The sequence below is a fragment of the Podarcis filfolensis genome (genome assembly GCF_964270895.1).
Source record: "Podarcis filfolensis genome assembly, chromosome: 17".
Classification (NCBI taxonomy): Eukaryota; Metazoa; Chordata; class Lepidosauria; order Squamata; family Lacertidae; genus Podarcis; species Podarcis filfolensis.
In genome coordinates, this window is record NC_139621.1 from 13,360,478 (window position 1) to 13,387,540 (window position 27,063).

General features: G+C 48.2%; 1 protein-coding gene and 1 long non-coding RNA gene across 2 annotated transcripts in view; one reads left to right on the forward strand and one right to left on the reverse strand.

Moving 5' to 3' along the window:
• Window positions 1-5,702: 5,702 nt before the first annotated feature.
• DMRT3 (doublesex and mab-3 related transcription factor 3) lies at window positions 5,703-25,109 on the reverse strand (the record flags this gene model as incomplete). Its single annotated transcript, XM_083593607.1, has 2 exons — window positions 5,703-7,349; window positions 24,611-25,109. The coding sequence occupies 2 exons, from the start codon at window positions 25,107-25,109 to the stop codon at window positions 6,385-6,387; spliced, it is 1,464 nt and encodes a 487-aa protein (XP_083449733.1). The 3' UTR covers window positions 5,703-6,384.
• Window positions 14,556-27,063, forward strand: part of LOC310753099 — a 119,627-nt gene continuing 107,119 nt past the window's right edge. Inside the window, exon 1 of the long non-coding RNA XR_014543181.1 lies at window positions 14,556-14,620. This is a non-coding gene — a long non-coding RNA (uncharacterized lncRNA). The remainder of the gene's footprint in view (window positions 14,621-27,063) is intronic.

Sequence of the window (27,063 nt, forward strand, 5' to 3'; positions counted from 1 at the left end):
CACCGAACCCAAGACCATCTTCACCTTATGACTGAGCAAGGTCGCTTCCCCAAGCTAATTTTTAACAAGGGGATTCTCTAGAGTTGAGTCAAGGTACTGCCTACTCCTGACTCCCTCCCACAAGCACCGAGAAAGAGGCAAAAGTCTCTTTCAATGCTGCCTCCCACAGCATTGGGCATCTCAGCTAAAAAAAACGGGAAAGGGCACTTTCATTCTCACTAGCTCTCTGTGCAGCTCTCATGCATGAGGCAAATGGGAGGGAGCAGCTGAAACGCAGAGATGGAGGACTCTGGAGTGCCAAACTATGCATTAGGATGAACACATTTTAGGAGCAAAAAAACCTGTGCTTAAACCAGTATGTTTTTGGCAATTTTGGATGCTTCCCAGCCCAGATTCAGGGTCCTGAGCTGCTTTCCTGCCCCAAATCTTTGCCAGTTTGTATTACCCCAATAGTGACAGCAGTCATGAAATTAAAAGACGCCTGCGTCTTGGGAGAAAAGCAATGGCAAACTTAGACAGCATCTTAAAAAGCAGAGACATCACCTTGCCAACAAAGGTCTGTATAGTTCAAGCTACAGTTCTCCCAGTCGTGATGTATGGAAGTGAGAGCTGGACCATAAAGAAGGCTGATCGCCAAAGTATTGATGCTTTTGAATTAAGGTGCTGGAGGAGACTCTTGAGAGTCCCATGGACTGCAAGAAAATCAAACCTCTCCATTCTGAAGGAAATCAGCCCTGAGTGCTCTCTGGAAGGACAGATCCTGAAGCTGAGGCTCCAATACTTTGGCCACCTCATGAGAAGAGAAGACTCCCTGGAAAAGACCCTGATGTTGGGAAAGATGGAGGGCACAAGGAGAAGGGGACGACAGAGGACGAGATGGTTGGACAGTGTTCTTGAAGCTACAAACATGAGTCTGACCAAACTGCGGGAGGCAGTGGAAGTCAGGAGTGCCTGGTGTGCTCTGGTCCATGCGGTCATGAAGAGTCGGACACAACAAAATGACTAAACAACAACAATTGCCCCAATATGTGCTGCTTAGTGATGCCACCTTCAGATCACCGCCACCATCTGTAAAGGCTAATTGGGAACCTTGTCAGAAAGGAATCAGGCAGCACAACTTTATGTGGCGAAATGGCTGTGGTTGTTCCTCATTTCAGCATCTGAAAGAGTTAGAGGCAGCGCTTGTAGGTTTGTTTGGTCATTAATTTGCAAAGATCCAAACTGCACTTACAAATAATTCTGCCCCTGGCTCCAGAGAAGGTGAGATGCAAGCTTTTGCCAGCATGTGTGAGAGATTTGTATAGACTAATATGAAGGACATTTTTATTATAGGGATTAATCTGTGTTTATTGTTTTCATCACTGTCTGTTGAAGTCTTCTGAAATGGAATATTTTATGAGTCAAAGCCACACTTTGTTGATAAGGCAAAATATAAACGGACTAATCCAAACTATATGTCATGTGCTGGTTTTAAGGGATCCCATATGGTATAAAAAGTAGTATAAGCAGAAAAACCTGCTTATCTGGGGCCCAGTCACCAAGTATGTCAGGGATATTGCTTATCAGTGTCAAAACCCCCAAATATTTACATATGTTAAAACCTTATGCCAGCCCCTTGCTTAGCATCGTATTTTAATTAACAAAAGCATTCCCCAGGCCATGCCTTATTTATCATAGGTCTAATAACAAGCTTTATTTGCTGGTAGGACCGTAATTTTATTTCCTGTGCTCATATTTTTTTCCCTGTTTATTTTATGCATATTCACGTTGATTTTATTACCATTCGTACATCGTTGTTGTTGTTTTTGTGGTGGGAGAATTTCATGCGGAGATTTGTTTAAAATTCTTTAGAAACAAAAAGTTCCTTTAAGTAGGTTCCATTGCACAATATCGACATTTAGGCTGCTGTCATGCTCATGAGGATGAACCTAAGCAAATGAATGGGGAATTTCCCCTCATGACAGTAGGGAGGTTTATATAGCCATAGAGAGTGGTCCCTTACTGTGCTGCAGAAGGCAGTCATAAGATACATTGCACTTCCCCCCAGGAACATCCCAGTCATGGCTGGAAGCCAGCAAGCATGCAACCCAGTGGATGCGTTCTTTACAGCAACACTGCTGCATCGCAGAGGAACACTTCCAACAAGTTAAAGGGAAAGGGACCCCTTACCATTAGGTCCAGTTGTGACCGACTCTGGGGTTGCGGCGCTCATCTCGCTTTATTGGCTGAGGGAGCCGGCGTACAGCTTCCGGGTCATGTGGCCAGCATGACTAAGCTGCTTCTGGTGTACCAGAGCAGCGCACAGAAACGCCATTTACCTTCCCGCCGGAGCGGTACCTATTTATCTACTTGCACTTTGACATGCTTTCGAACTGCTAGGTTGGCAGGAGCAGGGACCGAGCAACGGGTTAGTCTGTGTTAGTCCCTTGCATAGGGTTACCAGACGTCCCCGGGTTTCTGGGGACAGTCCCCAGATTTGCAAATCTGTCCCCGGACAAATTCCATCCCCGGAATGTCCTCAGATTTGCAAACCTGTCCCTGGGAAACGTGGCAGTGGCAACCTCAGCAGCCCAGAGCCAGCCTGGTAGTGCAGTTGGCTCTGGCTGGCTTCAGGAGCTGCTAGCTGCTGGGCCGCCCACCAGTTTTCCTCTCTGGAAGTCCCCATATGATGTGTCTTGTGCGCAACACATCATATGGGGACTTCCGGAGAGGAAAAATGGTGGGTGCCACGGCAGCGGGCAGCGAGCAGCTCCTGAAGCCAGCCAGAGTCAAATGCGCTACCAGGCTGGCTCTGGGCTGCTGAGGCTGCCACTGCCACTGCCAAAGGGGAACCAGGGACGTCCGGCAGTATAGATCTCCTGCCCCCTTCCCCCTTTGTTTTGACTGATTGGGGGAGGCTCGGGAGTCGCAGATGGCTGGCCATTGCCCAGTTTTTTAAAAACAGCGCATTTATGTTTCACAGGGTGCGAAAAAAGGGCTTTGCACCTTGCCTGGCAGAGAAACCGCTTGCCTTGTGCTCCTCCTGGGCAACAGCTGCCCACCCGTGACTCCTGAGCCTCCCCCAAACAAAGGGGGAAGGGGGCAGGAGATCGGGGAAGGCTCGGGAGTCATGGACGAGCAGCACACCATTACCCAGGTTTTTTTAAAAAAACTCTGTGCATTTATGTTTCACAGGGTGCGAAAGAAGAGCTCTGCACCTTTATACAATATGCATGTATGCTTGGGCCCAGGGTCTTTTGCCTCACCATCCCCACTACTGACTCCCTGCTGCTACTCAGCTTCCAAAAAAGTGTCCCCGGATTCATTGGAAAAAATCTGGTAACCATACCATTGCAGTAAAGGCATGGCGTTTTGATGCAGCATGCATTTGCCACCGGAAGCTCATCTGATGCAACAGCTGCCGGCCAAGGCATGTTGGTGCTTAATTCCTGCACTGAGCAGTTGCAAGTGCACCAGTGAAACAGCACAGCAAAAGTGCCCTGCAGTGTTCTGGCAACAGGGCTGAATGACAACAAAGCAATATTGTGTTGCTGTTGTTGTTGTTGTTGTTGTTTAAAAAAAGGATTGTGTTCTTCAAGTACAAAAAAAGAAAATCTTTCAAATATCAGATCTGCCCCTAGGTATGTAACAAGGGTGTGGGACAGCTCTTGAATTTGTATATACATGCAGAGGCGAAGCAAGGTGGGTGCAGTGGGTGCGGCCGCCCCGGGTGTCATCCTGGGGGAGTGAAATTTGGCGTGGCGTGCGTGCCTTTGCCCCCGCTTCCGGCTGGAGGAGGCAGGCAGGCAGGCAGGCAAGAGGACGAGCTGCGCGGCTCCTCCCCCTAATGGCTTAGGGTATGCTTGGGAGTCATGGGGGGCCACCAGGGCACCATTGCCCCCGCTTCTGGCTGGAGGAGGCAGGCAGGCAGGTAGGGGAGAGGACGGGTGTCTTCCCTGAAGGGGGGTGACATTTGGCACACCCACTGCCCGTGACTCCCAAACCTACAGTGAGCAGCGGTCCATCAGGGCCGCCAGCAAAGTGGCAAAACTCCCTTCCCCCAGCTCGCTGTAGGCTTGCGAGTCACAGGTTGGGGGGGTGACAAAAAAAAAATTCGCACTGGGTACCACCTGACCTTGCTACGCCTCCATATGCTTGATTGGTTTCACTTGAATTTAAATCAACTCTTTAGTCCTGAGAAAGTTGCTATCATCAGAAGGTTCCAAGAAGCAAAGATGCCATGGAAAACACTTGGGGTTGGTTCTCTGGCCCCCAGACTCAAATGCTGAATATTGTATGGTTCTAAGGATACAGAAGGGACGTGGGTGGCACTGTGGGTTAAACCACAGAGCCTAGGACTTGCCGATCAGAAGGTTGGTGGTTCGAATCCCCATAATGGGGTGAGCTCCCATTGCTCGGTCCCTGGCTCCTGCCAACGTAGCAGTTCGAAAGCACGTCAAAGTGCAAGTAGATAAATAGGTACCGCTCCAGCGGGAAGGTAAACGGCATTTCCGTGCGCTGCTCTGGTTCGCCAGAAGTGGCTTAGTCATGCTGGCCACGTGACCTGGAAGCTGTATGCCGGCTCCCACGGCCAATAAAGCGAGATGAGCGCCACAACCCCAGAGTCGGTCATGACTGGACCTAATGATCAGGGGTCCTTTTACCTTTACCTTTAAGGATAGAGAGCTGCCGCTTCCTAGTCCCCTGACTTCACAAACCAAGAGGGAATAACTTAGTCACCTCATTTGACTGTGCCCAAATCACCTTATATTGAGGAAGGACATGTCACATTTCAAAAGTTGGAGTCCCCCTCCGACAATAAGCCAGATTAATAGGCCATTTGAGATCTCCCCATGAGAATTGCCTAGTTGGATCAGTCTCAAAGTAGATCTTGTCCATGGTATCGGTATCAACGGTCACCTGAAGTAACCTGCCAGGTGCCCCCAGGAAACACAAGATCTCCTGACCAAGGCAGCCCCAACTATCTACTGCTCCCGGCTGCCCTGCGTCATATGGCTACTTCCACCCCCTACTCTATAAAATACTTATAAGAGAACGATGTGTAAAGGTCCAAGACATCATGGCAGCAAAGTAAAAGAAGGGAGAGGCTGGCTCCTTTGCAATACACACAAGTCCTCTTTTCTCCCCACATTGCAGCTGGGTAGCATCATCTGTAGTTTGGACTTGTGGTTGCACAGAAGGTCCCTTCTGCCCTTGTCTGGTCAGTTTTGCAAGGCTTTATCTGATACACTAAAGGGAGACTCCCACATCTGGAGTGGTGGGTAATTTCAAACAAGCAGAGCCCACAAGAAAATCAGATAATAAAAGAATGGCACAAGGGGTTTTTAACAATTCAGGCAGACGTATGAAACTTCCCTTAGAAACCCTGCATTGTAACTACACAAACTTACTGGTATTAAAGGCCACCAAGATATTAAACTGCAGCAGTGCAAACATAGTGACGACATTGTGAATTCTCTACCACACTCAGCTAAACCCCAATCCTTTGTCTCCACATCTCTTCTCATTTGACCCTATCAGTTTATGTACGCATCCAGTTCTCAGTTCAGCAGGCTGAAACTTCAGCTCAGAATGGTCTGTCAAGAAAACCAGACTCGTTTATATGCTGTCCACACGTGCCGTCTCTCTCCCAAATATAAATGACATGGTTTAAAAAAATAACAAAATCGAGATCATCATCCAAGTTTATTTCCCCCCCCCCCCCAGAATCCTTAGCATGCTACAATACCCCAACAAATGTTAATCATGAGCTCATTTCTCACAAGACATTTTCATGCAACTCACAGCTGTATTTGACTTTCCACTGACAATGTACAGGTTTCTATCTAGCCGTGTGAATCGTGTTGAAGGTGTCTCCAAAAAGTGTGCACACTTCCATTGCACGGGAGCGGCAGACTCTTGGCCAGTCTTTCATGAATCTTGGTTTTAAAACCAGGATGATTATTGTCATAAAGTCAACAAGGTCCTTCTTAAGTCCATTTGCCAATGAATTATTTGCTTTTGATATCTTATGTCCTGAGGAGTCCTCTTCTCAAACACTGCATTCAAGTACAATATCAACATTCCCAACTGTCTGCAAGGCAAGACTTATTTGCTCCACTCTAAAATGTTCTGCAATCCCTGGTTCCTCACATCTATGCTTAAAATTAATCTCCCCCCTTTTTTTTTCTGCAATAAACATTCAGCACTAAAGCCATGAAGTGGTAGCTATTTGGCATTTTCCAGTGAAGTGCAAGAAATAAAATAAGTTATGTCTTTATTGCTAAAGGATAGTAACAAGCAAAATCGCTTTTTTTATATGATACAGTAACAAGGGCTGTCATTCCTTCCTCTTGATACCCAGTAGTTCTGCCACATTGCTAAATATCATTGTAAATTGTCGTTCTAAGAGGATGTGTTTAGTATTCTAGAGTCTGAGGAGTCCGATCTTTCATCATAGTCATCTTCTGTATAAATAGGCTGCTTGGAGACAATTGGGCATCCATCGTCAGGGATGGAGATCCTGGGATCTTCTGACGGCCGCGTAGGAAGCACTGGAGAACTTCGGAAGACGCTGGTGGTATTGGTGGAGAAAGGGCTGACATACTGAGACCTCAGCTGGTACTGCTGCTGCAGCGTCATGGTGTTCCACAAAGTGACATCGTTGGGCAGAAACGGGCTGGATTGGTTTCTTGCCAAAGTATTCCTCAGCATCAGCGGGTACCGAGGTGGCTGTGGGAATGGGTGCTGTAAGGGGACAGCCAATGGATTCGGCACAACATTACTAGCATCAGCAGAAAACCTCAGTGTGTCTGGAACTCTGAAGGCAGACCCTACAGACCACTTGGAGGAAGAAATGGGATAGGAACCCAACGTGTGTTCAAAGAGGTGTCCATTTGAAGGCAAAACCAGACCTTCTGATTCTGCAGAAGTTCGGTCCCCCCCAGCTATGGAGGACCTGCTCGAGAGAAGAACCTCAACCGCACTCACCAGGTCACCCCCACAGCCCTTCAAGATTAATTCAAGCACGGTTGGCTTTTGGTTGGGAAATATCTTTTTTAACACCTCAAGGGGTGGCCGGTTGGCTTTCAAGCCAAAAGGCAGAGAAACTGTCCCTGATGGACCTTCGATCAGGAGGTGGTTTGGCTCTGGCTGGTACTTGGGGCTCTCAGGCCTGCTGTCGGCGCTGCCATTGTTTTTCTGGATGGCGTAGCCTCCTTCATCCACGGACACAATCTCTGGGCTCTCTGGAGCAAAACCGCTCTTGGCTTTTGTCAAGTCTGGGGTGCTCCTTTGGTCGGCATCTTTGTCACTGTAGGTCTCGGCACTGTCCACTCCACTGGCATCCCCCAGTCGATCTTCGGTCATGTCTGTAAAACAGAGGGCAGATTTGTTATGCCAGGAACAGCTCTTAAAAGGAAGGGGAAGTTCCAGTAAGTATTAAAGGAGGCGCTTGATAATAAAGTCAGACTGCCGGTTCATCGACTCTGGGTCCTTCCCCATATCTGCTACCTTGAGGGTTATGAGCACAGCAAATCAGAGATGGACCATTTTATAGTTCAAATCGGGGAAAATAAATACAGTAAATCAACAAAAGTACAAAGATTCACAAAATGTTTAGGGGTATGCGTACCCCCAGGAAAAAAAGCACTGGAGATGGACATAACAAAGCTATTCTGTCTGTCTCTGTGTCTCCCTATAACAATTATTGCAGATTATGCGGAACTAGCAAAACTGACTTGCAGAATCAGAAATCAGGAGGAAGCAAAATTCCAAAAAGATTGGAGTAAATTTATGGAGTACATAAATAATAACTGTAGGAATTTGAAGACTCTGGCAGGACTGAAATAAATCTTACGATGTAGATAGGATTGGATACAATAAGAAACTGTGGAAAAGTAACTGACAGAAGAAAACCTGTTGAAGGGAGGGAAGGAAGTCAATGCTCAGCAGAGTGTGGGGAAAGAATATGAGTAAATGAGTGTTGAATTTTACTGTATTTTGTTTGTTTGTTTGTATTAAATGAAACAGCAATAAAAAGCATTTTTTTAAAAAAAACAATTATTGCAGACCAAAACCCCTCGCACTATGACAGTGCCCTTTCATAGAATCAAAGGGCTGAGATGTACCCAACTGCAACTTTGATTTGCTGCTCAAGATAATGTCAATATGAAGTACCGCCTTATCAGCCGAATTGGAAGAGAAATTTGAAAAATCAGGCCACTGATCAGGAGTCTAAGAATATGGAAAAGCTTCATGCCATCGGTCTCAGTTTTAAACTGTTGTATATCTTAACCTCACCACAGTTAACCATCTGTTTCACTCTGTTTTCTGCTCCATTCAGCTTCACCCATATATTTGTGGTAAAAAGGTAAAGGGACCCCTGACCATTAGGTCCAGTCGTGGCCGACTCTGGGGTTGCGGCGCTCATCTCACTTTATTGGCCGAGGGAGCAGGCGTACAACTTCCGGGTCATGTGGCCAGCATGACTAAGCCGCTTCTGGTGAACCAGAGCAGCACACGGAAACGCCGTTTACCTTCCCGCCGGAGTGGTACCTATTTATCTACTTGCACTGTGTGCTTTCAAACTGCTAGGTTGGCAGGAGATATTTGTGGTACATGGCCAAAAAAGCCACACCCACAATATAGGGAGGGAAGACACAGCTTCTGCACCTCCCAAGCTGTGCAGAAGAGGATATTGCAGCCGCCTGCACTCTAAGAGAAACCTGCTGAAATCCCCCATCTTGTTGTTGGCATTCATCTGTCTCAAGAAACAATGGAGTGCACTTCTGGGGGTGAAGTTAGCGGCTGTGTTAGCAACACTGAAGTAACCTCCCCGGGGTGCAAACATGGGGAATGTGCATAGAGGTTCTGGGCTGCCCAGACAACAAGACCCGCCCCCTCCGCCTCGCTGAAGGGGTCCAAAGGAAAGCAGAGCAAGATAATAATAAAAATAATAAAAATTAATTTTATTTCTATCCCGCCCTCCCCAGCCGAAGCCGGGTTCAGAGTGGCCAGCAACAATAAAAGCAACACAGTTCACATAAAATCACAATCAATCAACTGAAATGCATTCTAAAATCAATTCAAAATCAAATTGATGGCAACCATTGGGCCAGAGTTCTGTGAGGATTACCAAAGGAGGGGTCAGGCTGTGCCTTGGCCAAAGGCCTGGTGGAACAGCTCTGTCTTGCAGGCCCTGCGGAAAGATGTCAAGTCCCACAGGGCCCTAGTCTCTTGCGACAGAGCGTTCCACCAGATTGGGGCCATGGCTGAAAAAGCCCTGGCTCTGGTTGAGGCCAGCCTAACCTCCCTGTGGCCAGGGACCTCCAAGATATTTTTATTTGAAGACCATAAGGTCCTCTGTGGGACATACCAGGAGAGACGGTCCCGTAGGTACGAGGGTCCTAGGCTGTATAGGGCACCAGCTTGGCTGCAGGAGTTATTGAAAGGAGGCATATAAGGCACCGTCCGAATGTCTTAGGGACTCCACTCGGGATTTGTGTTGGGCTTACTCCTTAGCCTTTTCTTCTCCCAAAGATGTCCCACAAGGTAGCAGAGGTTTAGGACCAAGTTTTCCTTCTCCTAGATGGCCTCCCTTTCCAGGTGTACGAGCCCCATCTGCCCTTCCCTTCCCTCTACAGCAGCCTTTCTCAACCTGTGGGTCCCCAGATGTTGTTGCACTACAACTCCCATCACCCCTAGCTAGCAAAGCCAGAGCTCAGGGATAATGGGAGTTGTAGTCCAACAACATCTGGGGACTCACAGGTTGAGAACCGCTGCTCTACAGCATGTGCAGAAACTGCCTTCTTGACCCTTGGACCCGTTCTTGGCCTCGTCCACTCAAACAGCCAAAGTCTGTCTTTGCATGCAGGGGAAACCCCTAACTCACCTGGTTTAGCTAACTCACCTGCACACAGCTCTTAAAGGTGCAGCAGTCTCTCTCTCTCTCTCTCTCTCTCTCTCTCTCTCTCTCTCTCTCTCTCTCTCTGCATCTGACCAGCCTGAATATGGTGACTACATAAGTTACTACTGTCCTTTTCCTTTATTTGATAATAAAGGAACAACAAGCCACACCTTTCCACAAGGCCTTTTTTTTTTACCCTGGGGATAACTGAAGTCTTATAAATAAGTAAGTATATAAATAATTTTCACAAAAGTTATGCTGACAAATAATTTTATTTCAAGGCTTGAACTGTATCTGCATATAAAGACAAAATGGAAAATATAGATAAATATGCAGACCGAGGCTCCCTTTGGAATCGGAGGCCTGGGCCAAGTGGCCCATATGCCCCCCCTCCCCCTGTCTGGGCCTGCCTTTCCATGACAAAAACCACAGACGTGCAGAATGAGCTTGCCAAAGGGGGGATGTTCTCTTTTTCTCCTCTCCAACTTTCCTTCATTTAGGCAAATTCTGTGGAGCTCATATCTGGATGCAATACTCTGTTTAAATAACCAAGCATCAGCAGCAAATAACCTGTGAACACTCGTGCCACTCTATACCTACCCCAGAACAAAAATTTCCAAGTTTGTAAGATATGTAAGATATGTAAGCTCATGTACTTAAATGCAGGTGGCGCTGTGGGTTAAATCACAGAGCCTAGGACTTGGCGATCAGAAGGTCGGTGGTTCGAATCCCCGCGACGGGGTGAGCTCCCGTTGCTCAGTCCCTGCTCCTGCCAACCTAGCAGTTCGAAAGCACATCAAAGTGCAAGTAGATAAATAGTTACCACTCCAGCGGGAAGGTAAACGGCGTTTCTGTGCGCTGCTCTGGTTCGCCAGAAGCGGCTTAGTCATGCTGGCCACATGACCCGGAAGCTGTACGCCGGCTCCCTTGGCCAATAAAGCAAGATGAGCGCCGCAACCCCAGAGTTGGTCACGACTGGACCTAATGGTCAGGGGTCCCTTTACCTTTACCTTTTACAAGGTGTGATTAGAACCATTTGCTGCACCCCTGCAGGCCAATGCAGTCTGTGTGTGTGTGTGAGAGAGAGAGAGAGAGAGAGAGAGAGAGAGAGAGAGAGGGAGGGAGGGAGGGAGGGAGGGAGGGAATCTTACGTACCAGAAATAGTTTTGATAAGATTAGTTAAGGTTACAACAAAATTTACAAGGTTGGTAAAATAACAGTTTTTATTAGAGCCAGTCAGTATTCATAATGCACTCTGCAAGTTTCCATGTTGCATAAAAAACTTTCATACATGGGTCATTCATTGAAAAATAACTGTAAAAGAAACAATAGATGTTTCTGAAAGAGAGTGTGTATTCCACACTTCTGTGTGTCCCGTGTGTAAATCGGAACAAGGGACAATCTACAGAAAACTTGATTGCCGTTTTTCCAACTTAGCGCAGGGCAAATGCAAAACCACTCAGACACACGCCTAGAAAACAAGGGGCATTTTTGCCATTATTTACAGGAAAATCAAGGAAGTTCTTACAGGTCAAGTGGGGAACTTATATAGTGACTGAAAGTATTTGCATGCCTATATGATTCTATTCTGTCTTATACCTGATAAATCTATACACCTTAACTCTCTGGATAGCAGTTCTAGCTGAAGGACTTAATGTTTAGTTATGATTTATTGCTCCGTTATTCATTTTTATGTTGCCTTGCATATATCAAACTGTATCCTAGTTAATTCTTCATTGAAACTAGAAGTCATCCAGAGTATAAGTTGAAACCTAACTTTGCTTAGAGGTCAAGCTGATTAAAATATATTTTGTTTTTTATTAAATGAAACTGCTTTGCACCTGGGATTCCACACATGCCTCTAATGGCTGTGCTGGGACACTTCAGTTTTGCATTTTCTAAAACTGAACACTTGAAAAATAGCAAGTTTGTTATTGGACTTGAGGCAGGTTCGGAGTCAAGTCCACAAGCAGTTTCCTCAAAAGTAGTGGAGCATCTCCTTTAGCTAAAATAATGTTAATAATAACTTGGACAGATTAGACCCTAACAATAAAATGTTGTGCAAACAGTGTTATTTATGAGCAACAGAAAGAGCAAAGGCATCTACTGATTTCCACTATCACTTTTTATTTTAAAACATTGCACTTGATCGCTTTGTTTCTTTTAACATTTTACGCATGTCAGCCTCAAATTGTTGTTTCTCACTGAGGTGACAGTTCTTTGACACTGTGCATACTCCTGGATCTGCCAAGGAAGCACAAACGATTTCTGGCTGAATAAATAGCTGAATTTATCCCAAATGAATTTATTCATTTTGTTTGTATTGGCTGTCACTTTTCTGGTAAACAATTTGCAGCCTTCATTGTTGCTTTCCACCGTTCAGGGGTTCACCTTCTATGCAGCTTCCTATTGTAGTTTAGAATATGGATATACAGTGGTACCTCAGGTTAAGTACTTAATTCGTTCCGGAGGTCCGTACTTAACCTGAAACTGTTCTTAACCTGAAGCACCACAGAAGAAGAAGAAGAAGAAGAAGAAGAAGAAGAAGAAGAAGAAGAAGAGGAGGAGGAGGAGTTTGGATTTGATATCCTGCCTTTCACTCCCCTTAAGAAGACTCAAAGCGGCTAACAATCTCCTTTTCCTTCCTCCCCCACAACAAACACTCTGTGAGGTGAGTGGGGCTGAGAAACTTCAGAGAAGTGTGACTAGCCCAAGGTCACCCAGCAGCTGCAAGTGGAGGAGCGGGGAAGCGAACCCAGTTCACCAGATTACGAGTCCACCGCTCTTAACCACTACACCACGCTGGCTACACCACTTTAGCTAATGGGGCCTCCTGCTGCTGCTGTGCCACCGGAGCATGATTTCTGTTCTCATCCTGAAGCAAAGTTCTTAACCTGAAGCACTATTTCTGGGTTAGCGGAGTCTGTAACCTGAAGCGCATGTAACCCAAGGTACCACTGTATTCACACTCACCCATAAAACAGCCTTTGCAGATTTGACGCCATGTGCCAAAGTCGCGTAATACTTTGATGGTTCTGTATCTGTGTGTCCTCAGAGAGGCAGACCTCCAGAGCTGCCCCTCTTTTCAAGAAGCAACAGTCTAGTCAGAAGGAGTTCTCCAGGACATTTGATGGATGAAGATTTCCCCCTCCCCTCACCTCAAAGCCGTTAAGCAGAAAGTGCTGACTAGCTGGCAGGGAAGAATTTCTCATCAATGCTCTTTGATTGTATTTTGCAAACAAAATGCCTGCTGCCTGGTAACATTTCACTTGAGCCTGACCTTCCCCAAAAGTTATTGCTATCAGATTCGATTTACACTGTCCTCCCATGATTACTGTAATCTTTTAAACTGGGGAGTTCATTTATCAGGGAGGCAGGGAGTGCAAGTCAATCGTGCTTCTATCCATCAGATTTATAAGCTTCTTGCAGCTCAGAGAAGCTTCTGTTCTCAGGCCACGTCCCTCCCCAAAACAGCTGGATATGCCGAACCGCCTCTGGACTTCAGCAGTACTTTTTCCTGTGGGAATGTTCAGGGAGGCAGGAGAGGATATATTGTTTATTGATATCCTTCCTAACTTGCGCTAGCAAGTTCCTTTACTGAGCAGAGTTTACATTCCCCTTTTTAATTGCACAGCAGGTAGCTGGTTGCAGGCTTGTGTGAGCCTCTCACTATCATACAATTCAGTACAGTCATACCTCGGGATAAATGTGCTTCAAGTTAAGTATTTTTGGGTTGCGCTTGCGGTGACCCGGAAGTAACGGAGCACATTACTTCCGGGTTTCACCATGCACACATGCGCAGGCAGTCAAAATGAAGTCACCACATGTGCGGAAGCGGCGAAACGCAACATGCACACGCACAGGCGCAGGTTGCGTTCGCTTCAGGATGCGAACGGGGCTCCAGAACAGATCCCGTTCGCATCCCAAGGTACCACTGTATTGAATTGTATGTTCCTGGTAAGTTCCCTTTCATCCCTCTTAAAAGAATAAACACACCACAATCTTGTATAAAGTATATAAAAGTAGTTTACTTGCATTCTGTTCACAGTTGGATCCCAGAAGGCAGACTTAGTTACAAAGTATATACATGTGGATCCTATCCCAGGCTTCCTCAACCTCGGCCCTCCATATGTTTTTGGCCTACAACTCCCATGATCCCTAGCTAGCAGGACCAATGGTCAGGGATGATGGAAATTGTAGTCTCAAAACATCTGGAAGGCTGAGGTTAAGGAAGCCTGATCTATACCACATGAGGGTAATCCCAGGGTCCTGGGATTTTTCGCATATCTAGCTAAAAAGCTGCTCCAACAACAGAGGAAGTCAAAAAGGGAGAGAGTGCAGCATGCCCTGTACTTTTGTTACCTGAACAGGTAAAGTCACGCCCACCTCTAAAAGGTAAAGGGACCCTTGACCATTAGGTCCTGTCATGGTCGACTCTGAGGTTGCGGTGCTCATCTCGCTTTATTGGCCGAGGGAGCCGGCGTACAGCTTCTGGGTCATGTGGCCAGCATGACTAAGTCACTTCTGGCGAACCAGAGCAGCGCACAGAAACGTCACTTACCTTCCCGCTGGAGTGGTACCTATTTATCTACTTGCACTTCATGCTTTTGAACTGCTAGTTTGGCAGGAGCAGGGACCGAGCAACGGGAGCTCACCCCATCATGGGGATTCAAACCGCTGACCTTCTGATCGGCAAGCCCTAGGCTCTGTGGTTTAACCCACAGCGCCACCCGCGTCTAGTCACATGCAAAAGAAGTATGTCCCAGCCAGGAGGAAACAGGAAGTTTTTGACTGGCTGGACCAAACTTTCCCCTGCATGTCCACTCTAGGAAAACAAGGAATGTGGTACTTGACTGCTACTTAGGTATCACATCCCACGTTTCCAAAGTGAAGGAGGGGCCAATGAAGCCCTCCAAGGTTGTGTTGCCTGGAACGCAGGGCACAAATCTCAGAGGATGCTTAGGGACTCACGAACGCAGGGCTGGGGACCTGTGGCCCTGCGCAGGCAGGTGGACCACCTTCCATCAGTCCCAGACAGCATGGCCAATGGCCAAGGATTATGGGAGTTATAGCAAAGGTGGAAGGGAGCACGGCCGGTTTGGTTGCACCAGGTGCAAGGCTTCTGGGGTGCTGCAGAAGACGAGAGGTGGGGTGCCAGATTTTGGTGCTGCACATGGCACCACTGGCATTTGAAATGCCAAGGTCCGCCACTGGTTGTAGTCCCACACCAATGGGTAGTGGGGCAAGCAGGGACAAAACACCGCCACTTTTTCCACAACATGATGTCATCTCATGGGACACTAGTTGCCAGTCCTCTGCACTGCAAATAAATAAACTTTTCTCTGGGAGAAACCCACCAAATCACTTAAACAGATGAAGAGGAAGGTTACATTTAACATAGGGATTAAAGTGCCACTTTTATTTGGGAAAATGCCCAAGTCATTTTACCATGACCAACCAAATTGTCAACTGATTTTGTTGGGGCTAAAAAAAGAAAGAAAAAATGACTAAGGTTTTCTTTCAGCTGCAGAGTTTATAATGATAACTCACCAAAGCAATTATATTTTTTCCCAGAGACAGATGCTATCCATACTGTATAAGTAAGATACTGTTTAAGTAAGTTAAGGGACCAGCTTTCATTTAAGCAGATGTCAGCATTACATGTTATGAATTCTGCCCTGCGATCTGTTGGAGGAAGATGGTAGTCATTGCTTCTTTAGCCCAGAATCCTGAATGCGTAACCTGTTATCTGTAGTACCTGTGGGCGGGGGAGGGGGGCACTTGCTCAGATATCCTTAAATTTCCAGGAGGGAAAAAAGAGATTTATTCAGCCTTCAATCGGCCCATAAGGCAAATGAGTCCAGAAGCTGACTTCGTGGCTGCAACATCTGCTTAATTTTTGTACACATACACTCCTCCTGACTCCCTGCTTTGTGTTAACATCTTGCCCGATGAAGATTTCTGAAGAATTTGAAAGCTTACCACACTTTTATGATATTTTGGTTGGTTCGAATGAAGGAATTGCCCAGCTGTTGATTTCACAGGCCTTCAGTTTCAAGGAACTTACGCAGGACAAAATTTGCTTAATTGTATGAAATTTACGGCATGTAATGCCTTAAGAGAGAATATTATGAAAATGATATACAGGTGGTACATGACACCAGTCAAGCTTGCAAAAATATATCATTTGCCCGATAGCAAATGTTGGAAATGTAAAGAAAATGAAGGTACATTCTTTCACCTTTGGTGGACGTGCCCAAAGATTAAGGCTTTCTGGGAGATGATCTATAATGAAATGAAAAAGGTATTTAAATATACCTTTCTGAAGAAACCAGAGGCCTTTCTTTTGGGCATAGTCGGCCAACTGGTGCCAAAGAAGGACAGAACTTTCTTCATGTATGCAACAACAGCAGCAAGAATACTTATTGCAAAGTATTGGAAGACACAAGATTTACCCACCCTGGAAGAGTGGCAGATGAAGGTGATGGACTATATGGAATTGGCGGAAATGACTGGCAGAATCCGAGACCTGGGAGAAGAGTTGGTGGAAGAAGACTGGAAGAAATTTAAAGACTATTTGCAGAAACACTGTAAAATTAATGAATGGTAAAATGATGTTGGATTGAAAATAAGTGGTATTAGCAACAAAGTTAATAAGAATATGCAAAAATGGATTGATAATGGATGAAAATATAGAGTTATAATATGTTAAGATATAGAGTTAAGATAAAGGAAAGAGGGTAAGGATTTGCTGATTTGATTATGTAAATGGGAACACAAAAAGGGGAGGTGCGAGGAGGTCAAGGAAACAAGCTAATGAGTTTAAAGATACAAAAAATGGATTTGTTTTTAATTTTTTCTTACTTACTTGTTTTTTGCATTTTGTATGTTTATCTTTTCTTTTTTCTTTTTTCTATTTTATGTATTTTTGTATGTTTTCTTTTTATTTATCTCTTTTTATATGTTCTCTTTCTATTTTGTAAACCTTTGTTTTTTGTAAAATCTCAATAAATATTTTATTTAAAAAAATTGGCTTAATTGTAAAACAAAAAAAATTGTCCAAGAATAATTCTAATTACAGTACTGGACCTTTTTTTGTGAAAACAAGGCACTGAACACAACGTCACTTGCAAGAGCACAACTTTCTTCTGAATTTCGCTCCTTCTCTTTAAGCCCACAGAACAAGGATGCTGCAGGTGATGTTTTGTTACATAAACCAAACCATGGCAACAGAAAGCCTCTACCACAATAAAGGATTTATTACATTGTTTAAAATCTTTAGATGGGTGCTCAGGACAAGAATATAACAAATCACGGGCCCTAAAATACTCAGCGGAGGACTTAGAGGCAGGAACCACATATAATAGAGAAGAAAATCTTTAAAACAGCCATGTGTCTGAGTTATGTACTTGTAGATTCGTACTCCAGTACTTTGCACACATCGTTTAGAACCAGATTGGAGCAGCAGGAATCGCGCTAAGGCGAAATATGCAGATAGCAAGTTTCCTTTCTATCTATACGTCTCGCTATTTCATTCTCCCCACACCTTAGCCGCTTGTCGGCTACGTTGCTGACAATTGACAATTTGACAACTGACAATTTCTCAGTGGGAAATCCCATTTAAATCAAGAGGTCTTCGTCCCAAGCAAACTGGGACCGGATAATTGCAGCCTTATGGAGAGCAATCCTAAACATGTTAAGCGGGAGTGAACCCCACTGATCTTACAAAGCAACCCTTACTCAGAAGTAAGCCCTATCGATCGGACTTTCTCCTAGAACTGCAGCTTTACTCCACAGTGCGAGTGCTTAGAACTGTAGCCTCGCTTTGCTTACGGAAAACTTTAAGGCTGCGAACCTGCTAAGCACAATTACTCGGGAAGGGGAGAAAGAGTCGGGAATGAAACCCCCAAGAACACTCTTAACGCTTTCCCCCTAAAGGTAAAGGGACCCCTGACCATTAGGTCCAGTCGTGACCGACTCTGTCCTACTAGCTGCTGTCAAAATGCTTGCAGATTCGGAGGCAAAACTGGAGAAGGAAAAGCTCAGTCGGTAGGTAGACCATTTGACTCTTAATATCAGGGCCGGATTTAGGTTTGGTGAGGCCCTAAGCTACGGAAGGGAATGGGGCCCTTTCTATATCCAGCTGTCCTTTGTCAACAACAAATGGTCGCTGTTTTTTGTGTTGAATATATGCTATATGGTAATTTATGGACCTAAAAGGTATCTAAAGCCATTTGCACATAACAAAATACGTATTTTATCAAAGTTTTTGATCCAGTACATCCAGGTGTTTTTTTTTCCTTTCCATTTTAGGGGGCCCCCAAGAGAGTGGGGCCCTAAGCGATAAGCTTGTTTAACTTATACGCAAATCCGGCACTGCTTAATATTGCTGAGATTTTTATAGAAACTAGGAGAGGGTGTATATATATATATATATATATATATATATATATATATATATATATATTTAGGTACTGTATTATCGTTCCTTCCTCACATTTGTAAATCCAGCAGAACGTATCCATTGCATCTTAGAATGAGGAAGCTTAGATAGGCCAGTTTTAGCCTGTTGGTTTAAGTAATCCAGGATTCTTTTAAGGCAGACTGGATTCCCCTAGTATTTCCCATTTTATTAAAACAATAATCACACAAACAGTCTTGCAAAAGGTAAAAATAACATTTACTCACTCGGAATACTTGTTGAAGAGTAACAGATACAGCAGCTTCGTTCAGGCAAGCTTAAAATGGTAACCAGGTTACGAAGACATACTTTAGTCTGGTTTAAAATGGTGTCTGAGCAATGCAGCTCGGACATCCAGATGTTCTACATTGCTGAGATGAAGTTGAAAGGGCAAAGGGCAGAGAAGAAGTGCCCAGCCAGGTGAGGAGATTATAAGAATGGATACGCCTTCCCCTAACAGGGCACTGTGGGAGCGTCTCTCAGAGGGAACTTACAAGACTCTGAGCTTCAGTTCCTCTCGTGCGCCTATGTAGCAAACATGCATCGTTGGTTTGACTGCATTGTAAAAATCCCACAAATCTTAGGGCCGTGGGTTCGAGCCCATTGGGTAAAAAGTTCCCTGCATTTTAGGGGGTTGGACTAGATTACCCTCGGGTTCCCTTCCAACTCTACAATTCTATTATTCTTTTTATGCCAATTCTTTTTAAATTGATTTTCCATAATTTTTAACAAATTGTCACCAGGCTATTACAAATTAATAGAATTATTCTAAAGCATCACACAAACCTTTAAATCCATGCTTATTGAGTAGCGCGCATTTCCAAAAGTGGGGCTGGAATCAAGTGGGAATATTTATTCTGGATCCGTAGGGAATGGTATACTATTCATTCCAAAGAACCCTGTGGAACTGGAGAGTGGAACGCGATGCGCTGGGCACGCAAGGCTGCAATCCTATCCAGAAAACAACATTCATTCGGATTTTCGGAAATTAAAAATAAATAAATCCCCAACTTCTTCCCAGTGCATCGCGTATAAAAGTGAAAACCGAAGAGGACTAAGTCGCGCCCCCTCCTCCCCCAAAAACCCAACAGTCGAGGTTTCGCCGTGTGTTGCAATATTTTCTTTGGTCCCGAAATATCTAAATGCTTCGGAGACGCGGCGGCCTACATTAATTCTCCCCACCTCTGCCCGGAATAATAAGAAGCCTGGGCACCAAACTTCCCCTTTGCCTGCCTCGCCCTTCCTAATCTAAGCGCCTTTACGCAGCGCCGCAGTCCAGGCCCCCTCGGAGTAAGGTGGACGGCTCCAGGGTTGTGTCCGAGTTCTGAAACCTCTCCGTCTCTTACGCACAGAAGCAGCCTCGTCTAAGACGACCCGGTGTTTGTATGGGGTGGAGAGGGCACGCCACACTTTTCTTTATATGGTATGTATCCCATCCCAGCCACGCTTTCCAGAGGCCGAAATGCGCGCAGGTACCCAAAGTCCGGGCGGAAAGCCTTCGAGGAAGGGGTCGAGCTGGGAGACCGTCCCGCTGTGTCCGCAGCCCCTTCCGCGCTCCTTCGAGGAAAGGGGTTTGTTCCCAAGGGGCTGGTGCGCTGGATAGTCAAACGCCTCTGCGAGTCTTTCCTTTCGGAGAAAGAGTCGCCGCCAGGTTTAAGGGGAGAAGGAAAATTCCCAAAAAGTTTCCTGACACAATCCGCCACGAAAGGGCCGCGGCAGCTGTACAAAAACCAGCATTCCGTGTGCTAACGCCGCACACGCACTCACCAGCATCTAACCTTGAAGGAACGCGACGCAGCTTACTTCTGAACTGTTGTTACACTAAAGTAATCTCGCTTCATTTCGAAAGAGACATGGAAACCGAGGAACGTCTGAGTTTAAGGTCGCCCGGCCTAAGAGAAGGCAGGGAGGCCCCGAGATCCGCCACCTCGAAGCCAGTTCCGGATCAGGCCCACTTCTTGAAGTCAAAAAGCGCTCGTTTCCCACTCAACGGACGTCGTTGGGGATCGAGGTATACTATAAGTTGACTTAAACGAAGAACATCCAAAGCGCACGGCAAGATCCGGCGGCGCGCCTCAAACCTTTACTTCCAAGTGCAACGGAACTCCGGAGAAGTCCATTGTCTTCAGGGGGTCTTCTCCGAGCAAGACTAGCGTTAGATGCCACCCACTGATCTTCGTGCGAAATCAGCACGGTTATATTTTAAATCCTCGCACCTGGAGCTCAGAGCCACTGCGCATCCTGTTCCTCTGCATGTTTACTCGGAAGTCAGACCCAGCAAGTTTAATAGGCCTCTCTCGAGTAGAGGATGCTGTTGATACCATTTTTATTTTTCCACTTCCTACCCCTTATCACATAAAAAATAAACGCACATTGGCAGCCTCCTAATTGTTTAATGGACTAAGAGAGGGAAGAGTTTAGTTACCTATTTTGGGGGGGGGGGAGAAACAAAACTATATCGACAGTTTTACAACAATTCCAGTCGGCCCAGAATGCAGCAGGTATGATAGCCAGCAGAACACGGGGCTGAGCGCATACGAAGCCTGTTTCAGAAGCGCTCCCGTGGTTTGTCAACCCTTCCTGGCGCTCTTCGGAACTGGTTATGCTCTCAAAGCCTTAAACGTTTGGTCTAGATGCCCAAGAGGGCCTTTTTCGTGCCGGCACCTCAAGAGTAGGACTCCTTGCTACGGCAGAGACTCGCTGTTCCCACTGTCGAGGGAAGACGATTCTGCTTAAGCGAGCTTTTTATTAGCCTTGTTTTGTAATCCAGACTCTGCGAAGTTTTAAATGTTTGGTTATTTAAAATAATTGTAACTGTTTTGTTATGACTGTTGCATTGGTTAGTGGGGGGTGATGGTAAGCTGTTAGCTGCCCTGGAAATGCACCAGATAAAGTTATTTAAAGAAATAAAGATTAGGAGGGTTAAACGTTTGATTTATAATTATGAAGGTGAGTGTGAGTTTGGAGACAGAGGACATCACCAAGAAGGAAACTGTCTACAACGAATATACTCCGGGGTTTATACACTCTCTCCCCCGCCTTGTTTCCCCGCCTCCTCTTTCATTTTCCAATTAAGCAGCAAAGGTTTTTTCTACTAAGTCCCCTGCAAGCTAGCAGAGTACTTTGAAACCTGATAAAAGTCGTGAGAGAGGCCTTGATCTTGCGGGGAGCCGGCTCTCTCCACACACCCGCGCGCACACAGCAAAATCACATTGGACAAAAGGAAAACAGGGCGATAGTCGTTTCCTGGTGGAACTGGCGGGACCAGGGCGGCTTGTGAGTCTCTCTGAATTTCCTAGAATGGGCCGCAGAGGTGATGGCGCAGGTTCCGCGCAGAAACAGCTGCCGAGATGGCACATAAACCCCATAAATCCTCTCCCAGGGAGCTGTGAGGTCCTGAGGGGATTTTCCCTGCTACCCTTATTAGTTCGTTTCAACCTTTATTGCAGCGCGGCAGGACTGCTGCTGCTGCAGCCGAATCAGCCGGGCCCTGAGCGCCGACGGGTCTCCAATTTCACCAGGATGTTGTATATTTTTAGGACTCTCTATTCGTCGCAGTCTCCTCGCCGATTTGACACAGGTCGGGGACTTGTGGCCTGAATCTTTCCTGTTTCCACCAAGTTTCTGCAGCAGAAAAATCTGGCGGTGAGTAAAAGCCTAATCGGGCTGCATAAACAGGGCAGACACACATTGTGATTCTAAACGCACACCTGGCTCCCCAGGTCTTTGCATTATCTGCAACAAAGCTTGCCCTGCGATCCTATGCATGCTTACCAGGGAGAAAGGCCTACTCACCAAGTAAATGTGGATAGGATTGGGCAGTAAGTCCCTGCTGCTTACAGTCCGAGCCTTGGTGCAGTTAGGCGCGCTGAATCTGCGCAACACTGAACTTCCCAGCGGCTGCACAGGCTCAGGGACGCCACGACGATGGCTTAAGTACACTGCAATCCTGAATACGACCACTCAGAAAGCTCGACGGACCTTCGAAGAGGGCAAGGCGAGGTCCCAGGGGCCTTTCTTACTCAGGATCCGTTTCAAGGGCCGAACCTGCTTACATTACATGGGCACTTCTTCTTCCAGAGCACAGCAGCTCAGGTCACTCCAGCCAAACAAGATAACCGTCCGTTTCTCGCGCTAAAAATAATGGCTTCGAACGATCACTAACCCGCATTTCACAGTGTCTCTGGTTACGGTCTTTGATATTTCCCCCACTTCTTCCAACTATTAAATTCCCTGGATCGACAGGAATGTAAATTGCAGTCTCCTTCTGTCCACCCCAAAACAGCATCTCCTCGCCGGTCGTTTCCGACTAGCTAAGTGCTGCGGTCCGCCTGTCTTTCCAAAGCCAAGCCATGGAGTCCCTACTTTTGAAAAGTGTGATATTTCTATGGTAGTTTTTGTTACGTGACTCGCACCATGGGCCCCCCTGGGTGGGTTATGCGGACTCGCCGGGGCTCACGGACCACCAATTGGGAATTACTGTTAAGCACTGGGAATAAGCAGGCTGGACCGAGAGGGGGTGGGGATGGATTTATTTATTTTTTAAACGAACCCGCAAACAGCAGCTGCTTGGCCGCCGAGGACCAGCAAAGTTACGGATGGGCTTCCTGGGCTAGAAGGTCCCTATCCCTGGCTCAGTATTTATGAATCCCCTGGATCCTTGACTCCAGTCACCTTGGGGTAGCCCCCCCCCCGCCGGGATTCCGCTTCACAGGGCGAAGCGCGCAGAGCAAACGGACGGTCAGCCTCTGCAGTCAAGATCGCGACAGGATCGAGTAGATCCCATGAGTTGTTATTCGAAGCGGAGGCCCCGCAGAGCTCACGAAGACTTACTTCCCAGTCGGGGAGTTTAGAGTTCACCCTGGACGGATAGGGACACCTCATCTGTACCGCGGATCTGTTACAAACCATCCCGAGGTCTCTGAGAGACATCGTGGCGGGGGGGGGGGTGGAATCGAAATATTCTGAAATATCAGGTTCCAAATGGCCGGAGAAATATGTCCCCGGGTCCTGCAGGTGAAGGAGACCTGATCACACCTTTATTCACGGAGGAAGAATCGCTGTGGAGGCGCTGTCCGGCTCCTTCAGCGCCCCTCGACTGCAAGGGGGCTGAGGCGCCCCATGCTTGGTGACCTGGGAGTAAGCATCACTGGACCCAACAGCGCTTACTTCTGAGTAAACACGCGCAATGTTGTACTGCGTGGGGATATCGCTTTTTTACTTAAGAAAAGCTCACAGATGGCCCTTCGGGGGTGGTTGTCTCTCAGCTTCCTCCTCGTTGTCCCGAAAAGAACTGGCGCCCTTGGGAAAGAGGAGCGTCCGCGGGTGCCGGCGAGGCCGAGGCCGGGTCCCTTCCCCTCCTGTCCTCGGCCGCGCGCGCAGCAGCTTTCCACCCCAAAATCCGGTCCCGGTTGGAAAGAGAAGGGCCTGTCCCGCCTCCGCCTGTCCTCACTGCGCGTCTTGGATGTATGACAGCAGGCGAGCACTCTTGGCAAGCTCAGAGTCTCCCTCGCTCCCCGGACAACGGGACACGCCGCGCCGCCAAGGAAAGTCGTCGGGGGACCAAAGGCACCCCATGCCGGCGATTCTAGTTGCCTCCCAAGTAGGAGGCGGGAGAAGATGAGTTTCCTCCCCAGCGCAGCACACACTTCCCAATGGAGACCGTTCCCCCGCCCCCGCTTTGCTCTTCTCCTTTCCTTCCCGACGGCAGAAGAAAGAGGCCGCCGCACACCAGAGAGAAACTTCCCCACTCCCCACCCCCCGCGAAGTTTTCCACGGCCCGGGGAAAGTTGTGTCCCTGCGTGAGCCCACTCGGGCGCGCGGGAATTTCCCGATTCATTACAATACCTCTCTTTAGCCTTTGCCAAGGGATCGGGCCCCGACGCCGTAGGCATACAGTTTAAGCCGGAGAGCGACTTGCAACTAAGTCTCCACTAGATTTCTATTTCAGCGAAGTTACGACGGCTGCCTACAACTCCACTTCGGAAAGAGCCTCCGTCTTCACCACCGTGTCCCCCGTCTATGTCTGCGGGAGCTGCCTGCTTCCTTAGAGTAAATCCCGGGCCCCGCCGCCTCCCCGAGTTCCGGGGCTGAGATGTGGTTCGGCCGCCTGCGCCCCGGAAGCCGATGAACCCCTTATAATCCAGGCGAAGTCAAAGCAGCCTAGTTTAAGCCCCTCGCCCTGCTGCTTGTGGGCCCCGAGACCCCAGTAGTTGCCTCTGGGCTCCTTGCCCCCCCGCACGGCCCCCCGCACTCCCACTTACCTGCTTTGGGCAGCTGCGGCGGCTGGACGGCGGCGGGCTGCTCCGAAGCCCAGCGGAGGGCTGCGGCGGCCAGCTCCATAGGCGGGCGATGCGGTGTGCCTGGGGGTCCCTCCGAGGGGACGGCGGCGGCTGCAGCGGCTCCTGCTGCTGCTCCTACTCCGGGGTGCCCCGTGGTCGTGGCCCCAGCCGAGCCGGGCGCGGCGGCGGCGGCGGCGGGCAGGGCGCGCAGGGCGTCGGGGATGAGGCTCTCCAGGCTCTCGTTGGCCTGCTGCCTGCGCAGCGCCACTTGCGCGGCCATGACGCGCTGCCGCTCGATGATGAGGATGCACTTCTCGCACGTGCAGTCCTTGAAGCGGCAGTAGCGCTTGTGGCCCTTCAGCCACGACAGCACGCCGTGGTTGCGGCAGCGCGCGCACTTGGGCGTCCGCTGCAGGGGCGCCCGCGCCGGAGGCGCCACCGGGCCGCCCATGTACAAGTAGGGCGAGCCGTAGCCGTTCATGGCGCGCTGACAGGGCCCAGGAGCGCGGGCACGGCGGCGGGAAGGCGGGCGTGTGCGCAAGCCGGGGAGCGCAGCCTCGACGGCAGTCCCGGGACAGCCGCTACGGCCTCTGCCCGCCGCTCGCCCGCCTCATCCTCACGCACAAGGGTCTCGCTTGTGCGCGCCTTCGAGGCGGAGCTGGAGTACCGCTGGCAGACGGGCTCTTGGCTTGCCCGCCTCTTCCTCGACGCTCCTCCTCCTCCTCCGCGGCTGCGCTTCTTGCTCTCGTCGACCAGGCAACCACTCCGCCCCTTGCAGCTCCTTCCCTCCGCAGTCGCAGAGATCAGCGGCGCCCCTCCTTCCTGTCAAGCCGCGGCGCCCCCTGCTCTGCCCTCCGGGAAGCGGCCCTTCCTTTCTCGAGAGGTCGAAGGAGACGGAGCGCGAGAGGTGGGAAGGGCGCGCTAGGGGCGCCAGTGCGTCCTGGAGAGCGCGGGAGGTTGCTGGCGAAGTTCAGGGCGCCTTTTCCCTTCCACCGCCTGCGCGCAATGGGATCTGCTGACTGGCTCAGCAGCAGCTAAGCGGAGCGGAGATTGCAGCTGTCTTGGGCTTTCCCCGACGCCAGTTCTCTGTCTCTCGCTCCTTCACGTGCGAGCCGAGCACCAGACACAGCCCAAAAGGAGCTCGCAATCCCACACGACCTCTGGATGCCGCTTTGACCCGCGCGCTCTTGGCACCAGCGCGATCTGCCCGCAAGATTGCAGGCTGACGCGTCTGGCGCGCCCGTCTGTACCCAGAGGATCCCGGCTAGGAAATAAGCGGCGCCCCCCGGCAAGCCTCGCGCGGATGAGTTGCTGGGAACCGATTGGCTCCGTTCCGCCCCCTCCTCTCAAACTTTGAGGACTAGGGATTGGTTAGGAGCTGCCTAAAGCCGGAGGGCAGCTTCGAGGCTTAACCCTTTCCTCTGGGCCGTCTGTTTTTCACCAGCAACCGCCTTGCTACAAATGTCCAAGCGCCTATTGGGGGGGGGCCTTAGGCCCAGACCAGCCCCTCTGAGTGTTATCCCCTCCATTGGAAAGAAAGCAGGAGAGGGATGCTTTAAATTGGCACGATATTATCTGATGGGGGTTGGAAATAAGGAGTACATGGCAGGGAACAATGCTTTCCTGGGGAGGAGCGGGAGCCAACACCTGGTGCAGGATTCTTGTATCTTACGCACTGCATCCTTAAACCAGCCACTCCGGCACAATCCTGCCGCCTCCAATGTGACCTGCAGGTTAAAAGACCTTATTTTTAAATGTTCGCCGGACCAGCGCCCGTGTCTTTAACAAAATACCTCCTGTCCGAAAATTTTTTAAATAACGCTCATTTTTTATTTTTATTTTTAAAAACAGCAACTGGTTAATTGTCAATTTCCCAAAACGCGCGGCTAGAAAGGCTGTGGTATTATACAAAAATCTAAATACAGTGACCACGCGCACGTGACAAGGTTATAGAAATAATTCCGCAGGACTATATATCTTTGTATCGGATTTTTAAAAAAATAAAAATAAAATGCGCTATTAAGGAAACGCTTGATTGTTTCAGGTAAATACACCAGTCGGTTTTCTTACCAAACGGAAGAGAAGAGCAAACGCTCCCGGTCTCTTTATCCTGTTTGTTGGCTGCCGGTTTGTTTGGTTTTGCTCCGCGTTCCGGTTGCCTCCGAATATCAGCCTTTGTTATTTATTCAGCGAATGGTTATGTTATTCTCTCCACCAAACGCCTCCAGAACAGACTGGGAGCGTTATAGTAGGGAACTCCTTGTGCCTTAATTTCTAAGCGCCAACCCCGTTTTAGTTAAACTTTTATTTCGAAATGCCACCATTAGGAAAGTTAACAAGGTCTCGTAAAGACCGGCGCCTGGGGATCTATTTTGTGCAGGCCGTCCAAGCAGGAAACAAGGCAGGATCAGGCCCCTAGACCCACCTGGCCTGGG